At 41.3% G+C, this 18005-nt stretch overlaps 1 protein-coding gene across 6 annotated transcripts; it reads left to right on the plus strand.

The window, feature by feature from the left end:
• Nucleotides 1-38: 38 nt before the first annotated feature.
• FBXL3 (F-box and leucine rich repeat protein 3) lies at nucleotides 39-17407 on the plus strand. 6 transcript variants are annotated; one of them, XM_075918864.1, is made up of 7 exons: nucleotides 39-229; nucleotides 773-800; nucleotides 4506-4630; nucleotides 4705-4869; nucleotides 5996-6118; nucleotides 10617-10788; nucleotides 13913-17407. In XM_075918864.1, the coding sequence occupies exons 3-7, from the start codon at nucleotides 4592-4594 to the stop codon at nucleotides 14554-14556; spliced, it is 1143 nt and encodes a 380-aa protein (XP_075774979.1). In that variant the 5' UTR covers nucleotides 39-229; nucleotides 773-800; nucleotides 4506-4591; the 3' UTR covers nucleotides 14557-17407. The 6 variants fall into 6 exon arrangements, with proteins under 6 accessions (XP_075774979.1, XP_075774978.1, XP_075774977.1 ...); XM_075918863.1 differs by lacking the exon at nucleotides 773-800; XM_075918862.1 differs by having other exon boundaries at nucleotides 4506-4869; nucleotides 13913-17406.
• Nucleotides 17408-18005: the final 598 nt, after the last annotated feature.

The raw sequence follows: 18005 nt of genomic DNA on the forward strand, positions 1-18005 counted from the left end.
GGCAACCGGGGCGAGCCGCCGCCATTTTGGCTTCTGTGCGAAGCCGCTTCCGCTGGGGTGAAATAAACAAGGGGGCGGAAGGAGCGAAAAGGCCCCGCCGGAGCCGCTTGCAGAGAGCCCGTTCGGCGCGGGGACGCTGCTTGCCGGAGTCGCTGATGTGGTGGGAGCGGAGGCGCCGGTGTGACCCGGCCCCGGGTTAGCGTGAAACGGAGCAGGGAGCCGCCACCAGGTGCTGGAAGTCAGAGGGGAGGGGCTGAGTGGCGGGGAGATGGCGCTGCCTTTTCCCTCTGCTGCCCGGAGCGCGCCAGAGCTGGGGGCTGGCGTCTCCTCTTCTCCGCGGGGCCGGGCAGCGCGAGTCGGCACGTAACGGAGACTCGGTGCCTGGTGCGGCGCAGCTTGGGAGGCCCGGCCGCCGGTCTTCGCCAGAGGGTACCCGCCTCATCCGAGCCGCGGGGGCGCGTCCCGGGGGTGCACACGCACCCTGGGCGCGGCCTGCCCGCTGGGGCGGGGACGGGGGCTGGGGGGGGGGGGTGTTTCCCAAGTGAAATATGCGCGCGAGGTTATGTCCTAAGCGAGCTGAGGCAGGGCCCCTCTTCCGCTCATTTGCGAGGCATCCCGCGCGCTGATGCTGCCGCACACTTCTCAAGCTGCTGTGGTTAGGTGCTCCAAGAGCTGACACCCTGCCTGCGTGGGGAGGGCCCAGGCACTAGCGCAGCTGCCCTTCTTCGGGTTTTCTTCCACTCACCGTCTTCATGCTTCGTCCCAAATGCAGGCAGAACAACCAGCTGAGTCTTTCTGAGGTTTGTTCAGATAAAAGTAGTGGTCTTGTATGGAAGTGTTAACTATCCTAGTGATAGAGATGTAGCCGTGTTAGTCTGGGGTAGCTGAAGCAAAATGCAGGACAATGTAGCACTTTAAAGACTAACAAGATGGTTTATTAGATGATGAGCTTTCGTTGGCCAGACCCACTTCATCATATCAAATAGTGGATAGTGCTTTAACTATGCTAGGTAGGCTTTATTGGGTCTGTACCTTTCCCAACATCCAAAGCGTGAATGTTACACATCTGCTTTATTTTTTTCCTTCGAAGTAGTGACTGAACTGCATAATGGTATTGGAGTATGGATTGCATTGCCAGCAAGTCATTGTAGAATACTCCAAAACTTGGCACTTGGGAAAATTGTGAGTGCCAAATAAACTACTCTGTATTGAGATCTTTTAAAGAAAATACCGTTATAATTTAAACAAGATAAAGTATCAAATGAAGTTAAATCTCTTATGTAGTGACACTGTTGTGGCTAGTTTTATGCTTCAGAATATTATTTAGCCATTTTCTTTGCAGGATGTTTTGGGAAGAACTTGAGTGACATATTAGAGCTGTGTTAGTCTGAATCTGCGTAAACAACGAGAAGCCCTGGGGCACCTTATAGACAGACTAACAGATTTATCAGAGCATAAGCTTTTGTGGGCAAAGTCCCACTTTGTCAGATGCATGCTTATGCTCCTATAAATGTTAGTGAGTGACATATTGTGGCCTAGGCAAGCTGGAGAGTATTATTAATCAGGCTTGTGCTTTAACCATGTTGAAACCATTCATCTACTAAGGTCTGATCACATGATAACACTCGTGTTGTGATTATTTTAATTATGCAAATGTTGTTGTGTCTGCTGTAGCTAGTGTTTTCTTTCCCTATCTGTTGTCTGTTCCAGAATTCAGTATGGTGGAGTGTTTGATATTTCAGGAACACAGTCCCAAGTTAGGTTAATTACCTGACAGTTTGGATTTTGGTTTTATTACATTTAGTCTGCAATACAAATGACCTTTTTTCCTTAATGACATCTATGCATTTTGTTAAATATGGCTTTGAATTTTTTTCTGTAGACAAATGACACTGTTCAAAAACTTTTTTTATATATTTATTGTTATGACTGGTCTCTGTTGACATTTACACCTACTTTTTTTAAAAAGGCCTGAGATCCATGTGTAAAATGAAAATTGTATCTGTTCCTACATTTTATTGCTTCAAAATTATGCTTTTAATGTGTGCTCAAGTGCAAAAAGCTCCATGATGTAATAATTTTAAAATCTAATCATGATTGTCTGTTCAGTTCTATATGCACCATAAATTTCAGTAATTGTTTTAAAAACTCAATTTTGTTTTCTTACAGCCACTTCTGTCTATGGTATGAGATTCAAGGGTACACTTGTGGCTGAAAGACAGAGAACCAAAATTCACTATCCTTGTAATCCCTCCAGTGAGCAGTCCTGGACATTCTCTATAAACAGACACTAAAATCTAATAGAAGTACTCTGACTAGGAGATGCTTCTGTGGCAGTTAATCTAACCTTGATTAGACCTGAATTTTAATTAATCTTCCTGTATAGTTGCAGAATGCCAGTCTTTGCTTCCCTATGGATTGTATACAGATACATTTATTCATTACTATATTGATTCCTTTGCTTCCTCCTGTAAAAAAAATAAAATAAAAAACCGTGTGCAGTTTGTCCAGAAATTTCAGATGAATCTATTGTAGCATAGTAATAATCACTTTTTGAAGGCTTATGTTCATGAATTTATAGATCATTTCAGATAAGTTAAATACTTATTACACAAATATCTTATGCAGCAATGCTTTATCAAAATAAGCTAGTGTTATAAATGCCATCAATTCTAAGCTAGAATAGGAAAGTTGAAGGATAAGTAGATGCAAACAATATATCAGCATATGTATACGTTTTATTTCAGATCTCTTTGTAATATGAACATACTTTCTCTGTTACTTTGGTTCATGCTTAAATAACTATACAGAGTTGTGAGGTGAGGGCAGGTTGGTTTGGAAATGTGGGTAAGGGAGTGATGAATATTCCTTAGTACAAAAAAGATACATAAAGTAAATATGGCATCTAGCAACTACATAGGCAATAATATTTCACTTATTTTGACAACTATAATGCTTTTTATAATGCAGTTAGCTGAAATATTTAGCAAATGAAAGTGTGTTGGGAAATGGATGAGTAACTTTCCAAGCTTCAGACTAACAATATAGCATTGACCTTTATCATAGTATCTGAATATTCATATTCTGAATGAAGATGTCTGTCCTCTGTACAGGAAGTTTTGGGTTTGGGGGGTATTTTAAGTATAAATATAAATTTCTCCCTGTAGGACTGCCCCAGAATTTGGAGGACTGGGAATGAGATATTAGGAAGCTGAGAGTTGAGCGATCTCATGTACTAAGTCTTTGAAAGACTGTTGAAGTCAGCAAAAAAAAATGCTTGGGGTTTTTAAAACTTCATTATGTTAATACAACAGCACATTTAAAGGAAGTATGAATGGGCACAATTTGAATTTTGGCGGTGAAGCTGACATCGTTAAAATAAAAAATGTTTTATGAGTTAAAAAAGGATTTTACAAAATCTGACCCTAAATATTATCCCTGTCCATAACTTTTCTTATTTTCCACACAATAGGCAAAGTCAGGTAGAACTTGTATCCCAAGTTTTAGAATTGGCTACCTGTTTGCCATATCATGTTTATTCACTTCCATAGAATAACATTTGAAGCTATAACTCAAATGTAAACTGTGGTTCTCATCCAGATGTTTAGCCCAAGAATTAACTGCAATAATATTCATGAAGGGTCGTCTCTAAACTGCTCCACAGCTAACACTAATGGACACCCTTCTTAGCCTCAGTAAAGAGGGTGCCAAATGAATAGACCTAGAATCAGAAATATTCTTTTTTCCACCCTAAATTGTAGTGGTGAAGTCAGGACTGAGACTCACTGATGTGTGAGGGGGATGTGCAATGGCAAAAGCAGCAGCTTTTATTCATAAAGTGTCTTTTGTAGAGTCTAAGTAAGAATGCATATTTAATAATGTATTTATGCTGGTAGTAAGACACAAAGGTGTTCCCTCTTTTTATATCTGCATGTGAAATGACTTATGTGCACCAATATGGAGATTATACAGCAGCTCTGGGGCTTGGGGAGAGGTGTCTCTGCCCCAGCTGTGGAAGCTCTGGGGTTTGAGGTGAGACACCTCTCCCAGCTGCAGCCTTGAGCCTCTGCACAGGGGAAATTTAGGACATTGAAGTGCTACTGAGAGTTCACAAATATTAAACTAGCTAAATACAGAGTGCACTCAAACACAGTTTAATCTTTTGATTACAAGTATAATTTAAGCTTAATGTAACAGTAGAAGATGCAGTGTTTTCAGATTCTGAGAATACCCAATATTTTTTAGGCTTAAAGGGAAAAAAAGGTAACAGAATTGATGATTCCAAATTTGAAAGAAAAAAGAAAGTTTCGCCTTAGCATTTTCAATATTTTTAAGTTTTGACGTGGCATTGATATAGCAAGAGGAAACTATTTTCTTGTGAACATTCTGTCCTGTGCTTTGTACAGTCAGGGTGCCTGGGACCAGAACCCTATTGTGTTGAAAGTACTTAATGTCTATATATCTATGGATGTATGTAGAGTAAAAGATTTTTCTTATTCTGATAGAATGAAACGAGGAAGGAAAAATAGTGAGAACAAAAACAGTTCATTAGAGGAGATTGGAGAAGAATCTAAGAAACAGAAGATTGCAGATGAAGAATCCACTAAAATCTCTGAGAGTCCTGATTGGGGTAATCTCCTTCCAGACGTTATTTTGCAGGTGTTTCAGTACTTGCCTCTTCTTGATCGTGCTCATGCATCACAGGTCTGCCGAAGATGGAATCAGGTGTTTCATATGCCTGATCTATGGAGATGTTTTGAGTTTGAACTGAATCAACCAGCTACATCTTATCTGAGGGCTACACATCCTGAGCTTATCAAGCAAATCATTAAAAGGCATTCCAATCATCTGCAATATGTTAGCTTCAAGGTAACATGTTTTACATTCTTGCCTTTGAAAATGAATAGTTAACAATTTGCATTTCAAATCAGGTTTGAAATTAAATTAAACAGAACTGCAGTTAACTTGTTCAAAGAATTCTTAAAGCCCTTTTATTTTATGACGTGACTGAAGATAACAATAGTATTTCTTAAATACTCCAATATAGCATTCACATACTTGATAGCTTTTGTAGTTATCCATATTATGAGTTGCAAGACATTTCACGTATCCAGGAAGGAATAATAGAGAGAAACTTAGCACTAGTAATAGAAATGTAGCCCTGTTAGTCTGGTGTAGCTGAAACAAAATACAGGACTATGTAGCACTTTAAAGACTAACAAGATAGTTTATTAGATGATGAGCTTTCATGGGCCAGACCCACTTCCTCAGATCAAATAGTGGAAGAAAATAGTCACAACCATATATACCAAAGGATACAATTAAAAAAAATAAACACATGAAAAGGACAAATCACATTTCAGAACGGGGGCGGGGAGGAGGAAGGTAAATGTCTGTGAGTTAATGATATTAGAGGTGGGGAAAGGTAGAAGTCTGTGAGCTAATGGTATTAGAGGTGATAATTGGGGAAGCTATCTTTGTAATGGGTAAGGTAGTTGGTGTCTTTGTTTAGCCCCCCGCGGAGAGTGTCGAATTTTAGCATGAATGTCAGTTCAGAGGATTCCCTTTCAAGTGCATTTACCTTCCTCACCCCTTGTATCCCCCTTCTGTTCTGAAATGTGAGAGTAGGCTGGCTGGGGTCCTTTATTGTATTGTTTCTTTGTTTGTAATTTTTAAGTAATGGTATGTGATGACTGAACTCTTGTTAAGCAGAGCTCTGCAGATATAGATGCAGATAACCACGGTTCATTTTTGTAGATGTGGATGCGGATACAGATTATGTATCTATGTAGGGCTCTGTTGATAAGCACCTTTTTTAAAGAAATAAGTTGAGAACTTTGTGTAGAATTAGTAAGACATACAGCCCCACACAGTTTTTTACACTTTTCAGAGTAGAACTACAGTTAAAGGAAAGCTGTTCTGTTTTACCTCTTTCTTGCAAAGTTGGCTTGGCGTGATTTTTCATGGACTAATAAATGGTTTGTTTCTATTTAAGGTGGACAGTAGCAAGGAATCAGCAGAAGCAGCTTGTGATATTTTATCACAACTTGTGAATTGCTCTTTAAAAACACTTGGACTAATTTCAACTGCTCGACCAAGCTTCATGGATTTACCTAAGGTAGCGTGCGTGTGTGTGTGTGTGTGTGTGTATATATAAAAAAAAAGACTGCAGTGGTAAGTGTGATACTGGTGTCATTTAGAATGTGTATAGATTTAAAGCAGTTGGTCCTCTGACTTTGTTTGCTCTTGGAAGATCTTAAAATTCAACTAAAACTTAATTGATTATATTTGTATCATGTGGGTATTTGCAGTAATTGCTTAACTTCCCAATTTTTTCCCTAGTATGTGTTGGCTTTATTGTAAAAATGTATGAATTTCTCTATAGGTTGTACCTCGGGCAACATCTGTGGTCTGACAGGATCATGGATACTCCTAGATCAGAGTCCAGGAGTCTTAAGGGCAGGAAGGACAGCTGGGATTGGGGAAAATGAGGGTCACCAACTCAGCTGGCAGCTATGTAGAACTGGGACCATAGCCCCCTCTCCTCCGTGTGCCTCTCCCCTCCCCCCCTCCCCCACAACAGGACAGGACCGGAGTTGTCCAGCAGCCTGTGCCAGCATGGGGCTGGAGCCCCACGGCAGCGTGGGACCAGATTCTCCTGGCAATCCCCAGGAACACTGGGCCACAGCCCTGGAACAGACCCCTGGAGCATGGGGCTGGGACCAGAGCCCCACGGCAGCCTGCAGTAGCATAGGGTGGGAGCCAGAGTCCCTGGCAGCCTGTGTCGGCATGGGGCAGAAGTCCTGTGGCAGTTCTCAGAAGCACGGGGCCACAGCCCCCTGGAGCATGGGGCCGAGACTGGAGCTCCGCAGCAACCACTGGGAATGTGGGGCTGGGCTAGAGCTTCACTACAGGAGCCAAGCCTGTGATGCTTAGGGAGCTGGCAGCAGCTGGGCAAGCAGCCCAGTTAGTTTAAGGGCGGGAGGGGGAGGGGAGAGCTAGGGTACCTGCGGGGGCAGCCTGCTGGAAGCAGGCAACAAACTTGGGGACTGGTGGCAGGAGACTTCCCCTGTTCTGGCAAATCCACTTGTTCGGGACCAGTGAGGTCCTGACTTTGCTGAACCAGGGAGCTCCAACCTGTAATAGCATAGTCTTAAGAATCTAGAGGTACTATGCTTAGGATATTATATGCCATCTCAAGAGCATGTTTGTGTGTTTATGCAAACAATCTATATATAAAATAGATTGAAGGCCAGAAAGGAGCATTCTGATCCTCTACTCTAACACCAACATAAAACAGGACATAAAATTCCATCTAGCAATTTCTGCATCAAGTCAATTTCTAATTGAGCTAGAACAGATTTTTTTAGAAATACATCATTTTGATGTAATAACTTGAAGCAATGGAGAATCTATGGAATCCCTAAGTAAGTTGCAGTGGTTGACTGTCATCATTAAAACTGTGCACCTTATTTCTAGTGTTACTTGGTCTAGCTTTAGGTTCCAGATATTGGATTTTGTTGTGCCTCTTCTAGATTAGAGCCCTTACTACTGGAAATGTCCCCATTCTTATAGATGCTTACGCTTCTGTTTTGAACTTACAACTTTTGCCAAACTGTTGGGACTGAAAATATCCATGCTTGCTCTTCAACAATCATTTTAAAAAATTCAAGCTGAGAAAGTTGAAGAAAAATATGAAAGTTAATCTCCCCCCCCCCCCCCCCCCCCCCCCACCTCCCAAGCAGTTTCTTTGTGGAGTGCTAGTTAATAATGATAATGAATAGAGATGTAAGTGATAAGTATAAGCTTATGGGGTGGTCCACTAGAGTATCAACTACTCGCTTTCCTCTCTCCCTGCCCCTCCTTACTGCTTCTGTGAGGCAGCAAGGGAAGGAACAGGAGCTGGTGCTGCCTGGCCCCCTTCCAGCTGCCTTTATCAGAGGCAAGGGGGAAGGAGGCTGCTCTGGCAGCCACCCCTGCCTGTCTGCAGGGGTCCCAGACAAGAGCTGGGCTCCACTGCTCCAGAGCTGGGGTGGGGTGGGGGTGGGTGGGTGGGTGTGTGTGTGTGTGTGTTTTTTCTCCCCCCTTCCCCCCCCCTCCCCATGGCTGTACCTGTTGGAGCAGCACGTGTGTCTTCCCCACCATTGTGTTATCAGGTGCAGTGTAATGGGGTATAGCTGCCCAAACCTCCCTCAGTCCCATTGGACTGCCTGTGCTTCAGTGCATTACTTTGTGACTACCAGTTTTTATATTTGTTGTTACAGTGGTACTCTTTACTGTATAGTTTTTATTTCCTGCCTTTGGACTTAGCGTCAGACCTCTTCTTAGGAGATAAGGTACCAACACTTGGTACTAGGGCAATGATCTGCAACCTTTTTAAGCACAAGAGCACTCTTTAAAATTTAAGTGCAATCCAGGATCTACCTCAAAACCCAATATCCTTGCCCCACCTCCTTTGTGCTCTTCTCCAAGGCCCCACCCCTGATTACTCCATCCTTCCTCCCTCCACTAGCCTTCTTCCCTTTCATCAGGCAGGGGCAGAGGGTTGGAGTGCAGGCTCTGGTTGTTCTTGAGTTAAGGCAGTTGGAATGTGAGGGGCTCTGAGCTGAGCCTGGGGTGGGGAGTAGGGGGTGCAGGAGTTCAGGCTGTAAGTGAGTGTGGGTCTAGGGGGGCTCAGGGCTAGGGCAGGGGCTTCGGGTCCAGGAGGGGGTTTATGACTTGGGCCGGGGTTTAGGATGCAGGCTTCAGCTGGACACTGCTTACCACAGGTGGTGCAGTCGGGCTGAGGCAGGCTCACCTCTGTCCTGGCCCTGCACCACTCTCAAATGCAGCCAGCAAACTCCCTCCATCCCAAGCTCTGTTGCGTCCCCCTCCATTCCGTGGAGATAGACTCCCGGGTGCAACTCGTGAAGCCCTCCTGTGGCTCGAAAGCCGTCCCAATGCCCCCCAAAATGGACCTCTCCTCCTGTGCTGACTTGTTTAGGGGAGCCATCTGGCATGGCCATGAAAGCTGCAGAAATAAAGTTGATGGCAGGCGACGGAAGCCTGCTATGGCCAAAAAGCCTCAAAACACATTTAAATGGAGTTTCTGAAAGGGATAGAGCCCTTTTTTAAGAGTTTTTGCTCGACAAAATGCAACCAGGAGCACCTTTTAAAGGGGCAGTCTTTTGACATCCTTGCCCTGGCTCTTCGCATTGGATCCACTGGTATCTTGTCTCTTTGACAAGAATGGGTTGGTCACCCCTGGACTACAGGGTGGGAAAGGGGGCATCCTAACATCAGTGCCCCCTTCTCTTCCTGCCCTGCCCTTCACAGCAAGTGGTAGCAAAGGGCAGGAGGTATGCAGCAATGGGATTAGGAGCAACTGAAGTTCCAGCATTTGTTAGCCTCTTGGCCAAACCAGTCAAGCTCACCTGTCAGGTCCAATATCTACCAGTAGATCCCAATCTACTAGTTGGTGACAACTATACTAGGGTGTTCCTCACTCTCCAGGTTGTAAGCCCTGTGTTGAAAGCAGGAAATCCAAAAATGATTAGTGACACTTATTCTTTGTGCCTGAAGTATCTGAGTGGCAGCGGGACGGGGAGATTGAAGGCACCCCCCTCCCCCAACACACACACCCACACACACGTCTCCTACTGTCTGTAGTTCCTAGCCAATTGGCTGAGATCCATGGAGTAAGCACTTGGAGGGAGGGTGGTGGAGGAGGAACGGAGGCAGCATACAGCGCTGCCTAGCCTGCAACAGCATGGACTGAGGGCTGCTTGCTAGGAACTGCCTGAGGTGAGTGTCCCTATGGCAAAAAATTGAGGTCTATGGCCATTGACATTAAAATTTTTTAGCATGGGCACTTGTCCATGCTCAGACATGTTGCAAACCGCTGGTTACAAAACAGGTTAAAAAAATTTGATTGCAGGTTTGGAAGATGCTTCACAGTTATAAATCTGGCCTGCCAAACAGGGGGTGGTGTTCCCGTCTAGTCTTAAATTCTGGCATCTTCTTATTTCAGTAATTTTAATTTCACACTTACGTTTTTGCTAAAGTTAGACTTTGTTGTTAGTGTTAACAAATCTTAATATGTTGCAGTTTATCTTTGTTTGAGTCTGGAGGATGTTGCCTTGGAAGCACACTTTACAAATAATTTTCAACGCTTTCTCAAATGTTGTATCTGTTCTTGTTAGTTTAATATCTAATCTGTTCTTTTAGAACTTTATATTAATAGGACTTTTAGGTCCACTATTGAATTTGTGCACGTGTATAGGATACTTTGAAATTTAGAGCACCATGTGGTTTTTTTTTTTTTTTTTTTTGTCTCTGTTCCTGAGTTTAATGTTGAACATTATCAATGACCATCCAAAGTTAAGGATTTATAACAAAAACTAAAACTTGATCTTAAAAACACACACACACAGCTCAACTTGGTCAAATGTTTTACTGGTTAGTATTACCTTTTGATATTTGTTGAAATAAAATGGATGCAGTAATGTTAAATACTGCAGTAGGTATTAGCCTACATTTTTAGTCTGTATGTGAAGATGGAAAGAAACATTGTTTTGAAAATGTTTGAAATGTTCCATATCTCTGCTTCACTTTTACTATTTTTCTCCTTTCTGCAGTCACACTTTATCTCTGCACTGACAGTGGTGTTTGTAAACTCCAAATCCCTCTCTTCACTTAAAATAGATGATACGCCAGTAGATGATCCATCCCTCAAAGTACTAGTGGCTAATAACAGTGATACGCTCAAACTGTTAAAAATGAGCAGTTGTCCTCATGTTTCTCCTGCAGGTGAGCTATCCTATGTGTTTGTAAAAATGTATTTTAACACAATATGAACTATTCTGAAAAATTAGTGGGGTTCAGAGAGGGAGGGAAGCTAATGTTTACAGTTGTAATGTTTACAGGACCAAGCACAATCTAGGTCAGTATTATTTTCAAAGAACTCCATCAAAAATTTAGAACAGGTGGTCAACAAGAGCTGTATAAGAATGCCCATTAGCATGAATGAAAATATACAACATAATATTATTGATCATTGACATTGTGACGGGCCGGGCCGGGTCTGGGCACAGCTGAGGGCGTCTGCTCAGGGCGAATTGCTCAAATTCGGGGCTCTCTATAGCCCCTAGACTGGAGACCTTCCCAAATATGCCGCAAATCAGTCCCACAGAGTGCTTCAGCTGCCTGCCTGGCCAGTCAGAAGCCTCTCTAACAAAACCCCTTTGGCACCCCAGCAATATCCGTGCCCAAGATGGCCCCGGGCATCATACACAGGTGAGGGGTTTTAGAGCCCAATCTTACCTTCCCCATACCAGTTCTGTCTGGTTCCAAGAAACCAGACAGAGATCCTAGGTCGATCTACCCTCTGGCCCTTACCCACAAGATCATGCTGAGCCAATCCTTTAGAATCTAAAATCTAAAGGCTTATTACTAAAAACAAAAAGCATGAGAGGTTGTTAAAGTATCATACATTACATGCATCAAATCTCCCAGTTCTTGATGCAGGCTCGCAGCAGAGATGTTACAACTGATGGCTTAAAAGTCTTTGGTGTACATTCTATGTTCGGATGGGTCCACAGTTCTTTCCAGCTCATGATTCCCTGCGAGGCCACATCTGGAGTCAGGAGCAGATCTGAAGACCAAAATGGAGGCTGCCACATGGCATCTTTATACCTCCTTCCTGGTCTGTTCTTGGCTGCAGCAGGTCACCTGGTTCGTGGCCTATCCCTGCGTTCCCTGCTGGTAGCCCTTAGGTATCAGTCACCATTCTTGAGGTGCGTCCTTGGCCTATAGAGGGCTATTGTTCTATGGAGACTTGCTCATTATCATGTCCATTCTTCATCTCTTGCTTAATCCCATACAGAGAAATTTACAGTATTAACACAGAGTACGTATTCGTAACTCCACACAGACATTATTCAGATATATTAAGAGCATATACAGAATCCGTAGACAATAAGCTTTTGTTTGACACCTCACATGGCCCCCTTTGTACCAACGTTTGGGGCAACCCCCCCCCCCATGGGCGCAGCAGTGACCTGCCTGCTTCCCTTAAACTCTGGTAATGTGACAGAAATAACGATTAATAATAGCATAAATGAAACAAGGTGTTTCTCCAAATCATTTCATTATGACTTTGACTACTTATGGAGTGGCTGATTTTCCTTGTTCTGAAAGAGTAATTTTATCCTTTACTTGATAACGAAAGTAGACAACAGCACCAGATGGATGAGGGACCTTGGCTATATAATACATCTTCTGCCCTGACAGTACTACTTCCCTAACACAATTAAAGGATCTGCTAAAGGGTGAAGCTAGTTTGTACAGTAGACAGGGCATTCTCAAGAAGCTGGTTTAATACTGTAGAACTTTCTCCTGCAGGAACTTAGAACTATCTCAGATTTCATTACTTACTGTTCCAAAAGCAAGGCAAGTTTTGAACTAGTTTAAATTGGCCATAGAATGAGACTGCAAATACAGAGAATAGGAAGTATTCTTCATTGTACTTAAGCACTAGACAGTGCTGCTGCTTTACAGAAAGAAGTGAGCACTTTGTAAAGGAGGGAAATTTCACAGTAAAATACTCTTTGGAAGTTGCTGCTTCCAATTTTCAGTTCACTCCTTTCTACCCTGCTGCATAGCTTAATTGTTTCCTAGCTGTTCAGGCTTGGAAGAGAGATAGTAATGTCCTTAGAGGCTAAGTGTGAAACAGGTTGTCATGGGGGGAATCGCCTAAAAACCTAGTTCTTCACTGGGAACTTGATACTCTCCCCCCAAATCCTGCAGAAAAGAGACCTTATGCCTCCCTAATTGCTTTTCTAAACCTAATTGTGAGCTCTTAGGGTTACTGTATTTGAACTTTCAAAAAAGAGGGAGTGTGTTTGTATCATCTACCAATTCACATTGTATTACAACACATTAATACAATGTGAGTTGGTAGATACAGATACACCCCTGAGAGGGAGTGTCTTATCTGTATCAGTATTTATCAACTCACATTGTATTAATGTGGTGTAATACAACGTGAGTTGGTAATACTGCTACAAATACACTCCCTCTTTTTTGAAAGTTCAAATATGGTAACCCTAGCTCCATATTTCCATTACTTTTGTTTAGGAAATTTTATCCCAAAATACTCTGTGATTGCTAGAGGTGAGAGAGACTCCAGCCAATAATCTCCCATTACTTGGCTGACAGCTGTGTAAACTAATATGGAGTATTGTTTTCTACTATGACATTGATGTCTTTAAAATTCTTTCCTAGCTTAGAATCTTTCTAGACAGACAGATGTCTTCTCCCACACACCCCCCTACCAAAGGTAGTAGTAGTGAGAGCATTGACCTCAGTGCTTCTTCCACCTTCCTTCCCACTAACATACAACAATTTGTCAGGACAAAATCAAACTCCATATAAAGATTACTTGAGATATCAGGAGCCAGTGAAAAGTGTAGTTGTCACTTCCAGAGCATGTTATGCAGCGGTGGACATAATTTTATTTTTTATAATCCATCTGTTCTCAGACTTTTACTATACTTTGTCCTTTTCACATTGAATAGAACAAGCAGCGCATAATATACATTGGACACATAGAAATAGCATGCTACAATAAAACATACAACTTAATAAAGAATGTACAGAGGATATAATACAGTCCACGGAAAGCCTTGTTTGCAGGAGTTAGCTAGAATGTTGATAAGCATCTTAGTGATGATACATTAATCTCTAAATTTTATTTTGGTGCTTGTAACTGATGATATATCTTGGAACTTTCTGGATTTTGCACTTTAGAAATTTCTGCTACTGTTTGACATGCAAAAGCTAACTTTTTTGCAGTTCAAGTTAAGAAAACTTGCTTTTATTTAAAAGACTGTTTACATGAATACAAATTTAATACTTTCATGTTCTTTTCAAGGCATCCTCTGTGTGGCTGACCAATGTCATGGTTTACGTGAGTTGGCACTGAACTACTATCTCTTGAGTGATGAGCTTCTGCTTGCTTTGTCTTCTGAGAAACATGTCAGATTAGAACACTTGCGCATTGATGTAGTCAGTGAGAATCCTGGACAGACTCATTTCCACACAATTCAGAAAAGCAGCTGGGATGCTTTCATCAAGCATTCTCCCAAAGTAAGCTTAGTCATGTACTTTTTCTTATATGAAGAGGAATTTGACCCATTTTTTCGTTACGAAACCCCTGTCACCCACCTTTACTTTGGGAGATCAGTAAGCAAAGATGTACTTGGTCGTGTTGGAATGACATGTCCTCGATTAGTTGAACTGGTTGTGTGCGCCAATGGCTTACGGCCACTAGATGAAGAACTTATTCGTATTGCAGAACGTTGTAAAAATCTGTCAGCTATTGGCCTAGGGGAGTGTGAAGTCTCTTGCAGTGCCTTTGTTGAGTTTGTGAAGATGTGTGGTGGCCGCCTCTCTCAACTCTCTATAATGGAGGAAGTCTTGATTCCTGATCAGAAGTACAGCTTGGAGCAGATTCATTGGGAAGTGTCAAAGCATCTTGGTAGAGTCTGGTTCCCAGACATGATGCCCACGTGGTGAGGTCCTTAAAGACTTCAGGTCATGTGAAATAGCACCTTAAATTTGAGACTACCATATTGCAATTTATCACAAGCATATTTAATTTTTTTATTGTAATGTCATTGTTTATTAGAAAACCAGTCATATTTAGCACCAATTTCTGAAATCCATATTTTATATGCTTAAATCTGGATATCCCAAAACCTTTGTCATGCAAATAACCTAAACAGATTAGTTTTTTCTCACTTTTTGCCATTGATAAGACCCTAAATGTGGGTACCTCTAGACTGCTTTCCTCTTCCGACCCTTTTTGTGGAAGAGGCTTTTTTGGGTTTTTTTTTTGTTTTTTGCCAAAAAACGCAGTCTAGATGCAGCTTTTTCAAGAACTTTTTCGAAAGAACCCATATGCCTCAAAAAAATGAGGTTCACAGGTTTTCAAAAAAGGGCTTGTTTGCAAACAAGCTGCATCTAGACTGCATTTTTTTTGGTGAAAAAAATCCCTTCCAGAAGAAGGGTTGGAAGAGGATATGCAAATGAAGCATGAGAATATGCTAATCAGCACTTCATTTGAATTTCCTCTTCCGGAAGAGGAAAGTAGTCTAGATGTATAAATGTTTTTATTTTTACATACAGGGTACATTTAAAAGCTGTGGCTGCAAAATATTAGCGACAAATTACAATATCTTATTCCTGTTGCTTTAATGTAGATATTAAGTGAACATGACTGATTTGTATTGACTTAAAAAGGGAGATGAGATTGAATGCTTTTACTGCAGACTATAGCAGTTACCACGTGTTTAAGTTATTTGAACTGCCTAAACTACAGAATTTAAGATTATATGCAGTACACTATGAAACTCATATTATATAGAAGCAAATTAAGAGTCAAAGGAAGTACTGTTTGGACACTTTAAATTTGCTACTTAATGTTTTTAATTTCTATTAGTAATTTGCACACAATGTATTTAATGATTTAATTATGAGGGTTATCAAAAGCTTTTTTTCCCTATGCAGTTTTTCATGTAAAACTGACATTTTTGGGGTCTTCAGAGCCATTCCTAAGTATTAATTATAGCTCAGGAAACTGAAGCATTCTGGAAGAAATTGTAGATACACAGTACTATATTTTGATACTGAGCTTTTCTCAGTTTAAAACCAGTCTTGCAGAATTTCATTAGCTGGAGTATTGCATGTAATTCTAGATTTAAAAAAAGCTAAAAATGTGCAAAGAAATATGTGAAGTAATAATGCCTATTTTAAATAAGCGAATAGAGCAGAGTGAACACTACATTTTTAAAAGGCTAAGGAGCCATTTAACAAACTTGGAAGACCCATTAACTGCTTACAAATTTGAGAGCGATGACTTTGTAACTAAATCACCTAAACTATATAAATTGCTATTTTGTAAATCTATCTTCAGAAATATTCATATATGAAGTGAATGATAGCTATCAATTTTTGTATTCCTTTATTTCAACTAGTTTCAGATCATTTCATATTAAACTCAGAGCATCAAGCCTGTGTGAAATAGAGCAATATTCAGAAATTAGATGTACAATTTCACAAAAGCAATGTTTATTCAATTGTTTTGATCAAAGAAAATGTTAGCCTAACTTTCCTGGTGGCATGCTTCTCATTTTTGGGTTGTACAGTTCTTGTAACTAAGTTTTTGTTTACTTCTAATGTTCATTGTGCTCCAAATGTATAGTTTGAGGGTAAAACTGTAAAATTTATAATGTTCATATTTAACTTTATAATGTTTTTGAACAAGCATTGCTCAGTGGACTGACATCTTAACAGTGAAGTTGTATGTTTCTGTAGAGCTTTGTGTTTAAGAATCATTCTGAGTAGACAATGTTTTGTATTAATGTTAAACTGTAGTACTAGATTTGCTTTTATTTGTACAAAGATGACAATATACTTAGTCTTTGTAGAAGAAATGTTAAGTTTGGTGTTTAATACTTGATATTTTTGTTTTTATTTGCATAAAGATGGGTCTTCGACAAAGGTCACAGAGTGGTGTTACTGGAATGCCATTATAAGATTTTCTTAGAGAATAATTACTAGTGATTGCTTTAAGCATGCATGTGATAGAATTTCTTCCAATAATGTGATTAACATCTTGTTCAGAGAGCGAACAATGCAGAAATAGGGTCAAATTCCTGTGGTATTGAATGAGTATAAGCAGAATTGGCCACTGCAGTGTCTGAGAATAACTGTGGAAAGTAAAGCAGCTAATTCAGCCCACATTGTTGACTCACCAATAGGAATTTTATCCATTTGAGCACCATCATTCTGCTTTATACACACTATTGGATTCTGAGGGGAGAAGATGCAAGTAGAGGGAGGCTTCACAAGTATTACTTCCCCTCCCCCCCCCAGTTCCACCTGAAACTGAGGTACTGCTGAGGTCTCTGATTTACTAGCCTGGGCGCTTTCTCTCACTGTACTGCTTGACAAGCTTCAGACCGGCTCCGTGCCTTGCACTTCCAACAGCATACATGCAGGTAGGGAAACACCCAAATGCAATTACATACAGGCTCTCCATCTAGCCACTGCATGAACCAATACTATAAAAGCTGCAGTGAAGGCAACTGTCCAGACACATACACCCTCTTGAGTGTAAACCCACAATTATACCATATTATGCAGCACAAAAAACTATAGAGTGGAAACTCATAATTCCCACACCTCCACTGTGGAGAGGAATATTCAAGTCTTTGGACCTAAAGCTAAGATTTCCAGACACGCACATCTCACTGTTTTAGATTAAACACACAAGTTTTACTTAGGTCTGTCTAGGGACTAAAAAATTTCATCGTGTGTATCTCCCCTTTGAAGTGAACATAAGAACATAAGAACGGCCGTACTGGGTCAGACCAAAGGTCCATCTAGCCCAGTATCCTGTCTACCGACAGTGGCCAACACCAGGTACCCCAGAGAGGGTTGACCGAAGACAATGATCAAGCGATTTGTTTCCTGCCATCCCTCTCCAGCCTCTGACAAACAGAGGCCAAGGACACCATTTTATCCCCTGGCTAATAGCCTTTTATGGACCTAACCTCCATGAATTTATCCAGCTTCTCTTTAAACTCTATTATAGTCCTAGCCTTCACCGCCTCCTCTGGCAAGGAGTTCCACAGGTTGACAACACGCTGTGTGAAGAAGAACTTCCTTTTATTAGTTTTAAACCTGCTACCCATTAATTTCATTTGGTGTCCTCTAGTTCTTCTATTATGGGAACTAATAAATAACTTTTCTTTATCGGCCCTCTCCACACCACTCATGATTTTATATACCGCTATCATATCCCCCCTCAGTCTCCTCTTTTCTAAACTGAAAAGTCCCAGTCTCTTTAGCCTCTCCTCATATGGGACCCGTTCCAAACCCCTAATCATTTTAGTTGCCCTTTTCTGAACCCTTTCCAAGGCCAAAATATCTTTTTTGAGGTGAGGAGACCACATCTGTAC

Source organism: Pelodiscus sinensis, chromosome 1 (genome assembly GCF_049634645.1).
Source record: "Pelodiscus sinensis isolate JC-2024 chromosome 1, ASM4963464v1, whole genome shotgun sequence".
Taxonomy (NCBI): Eukaryota; Metazoa; Chordata; order Testudines; family Trionychidae; genus Pelodiscus; species Pelodiscus sinensis.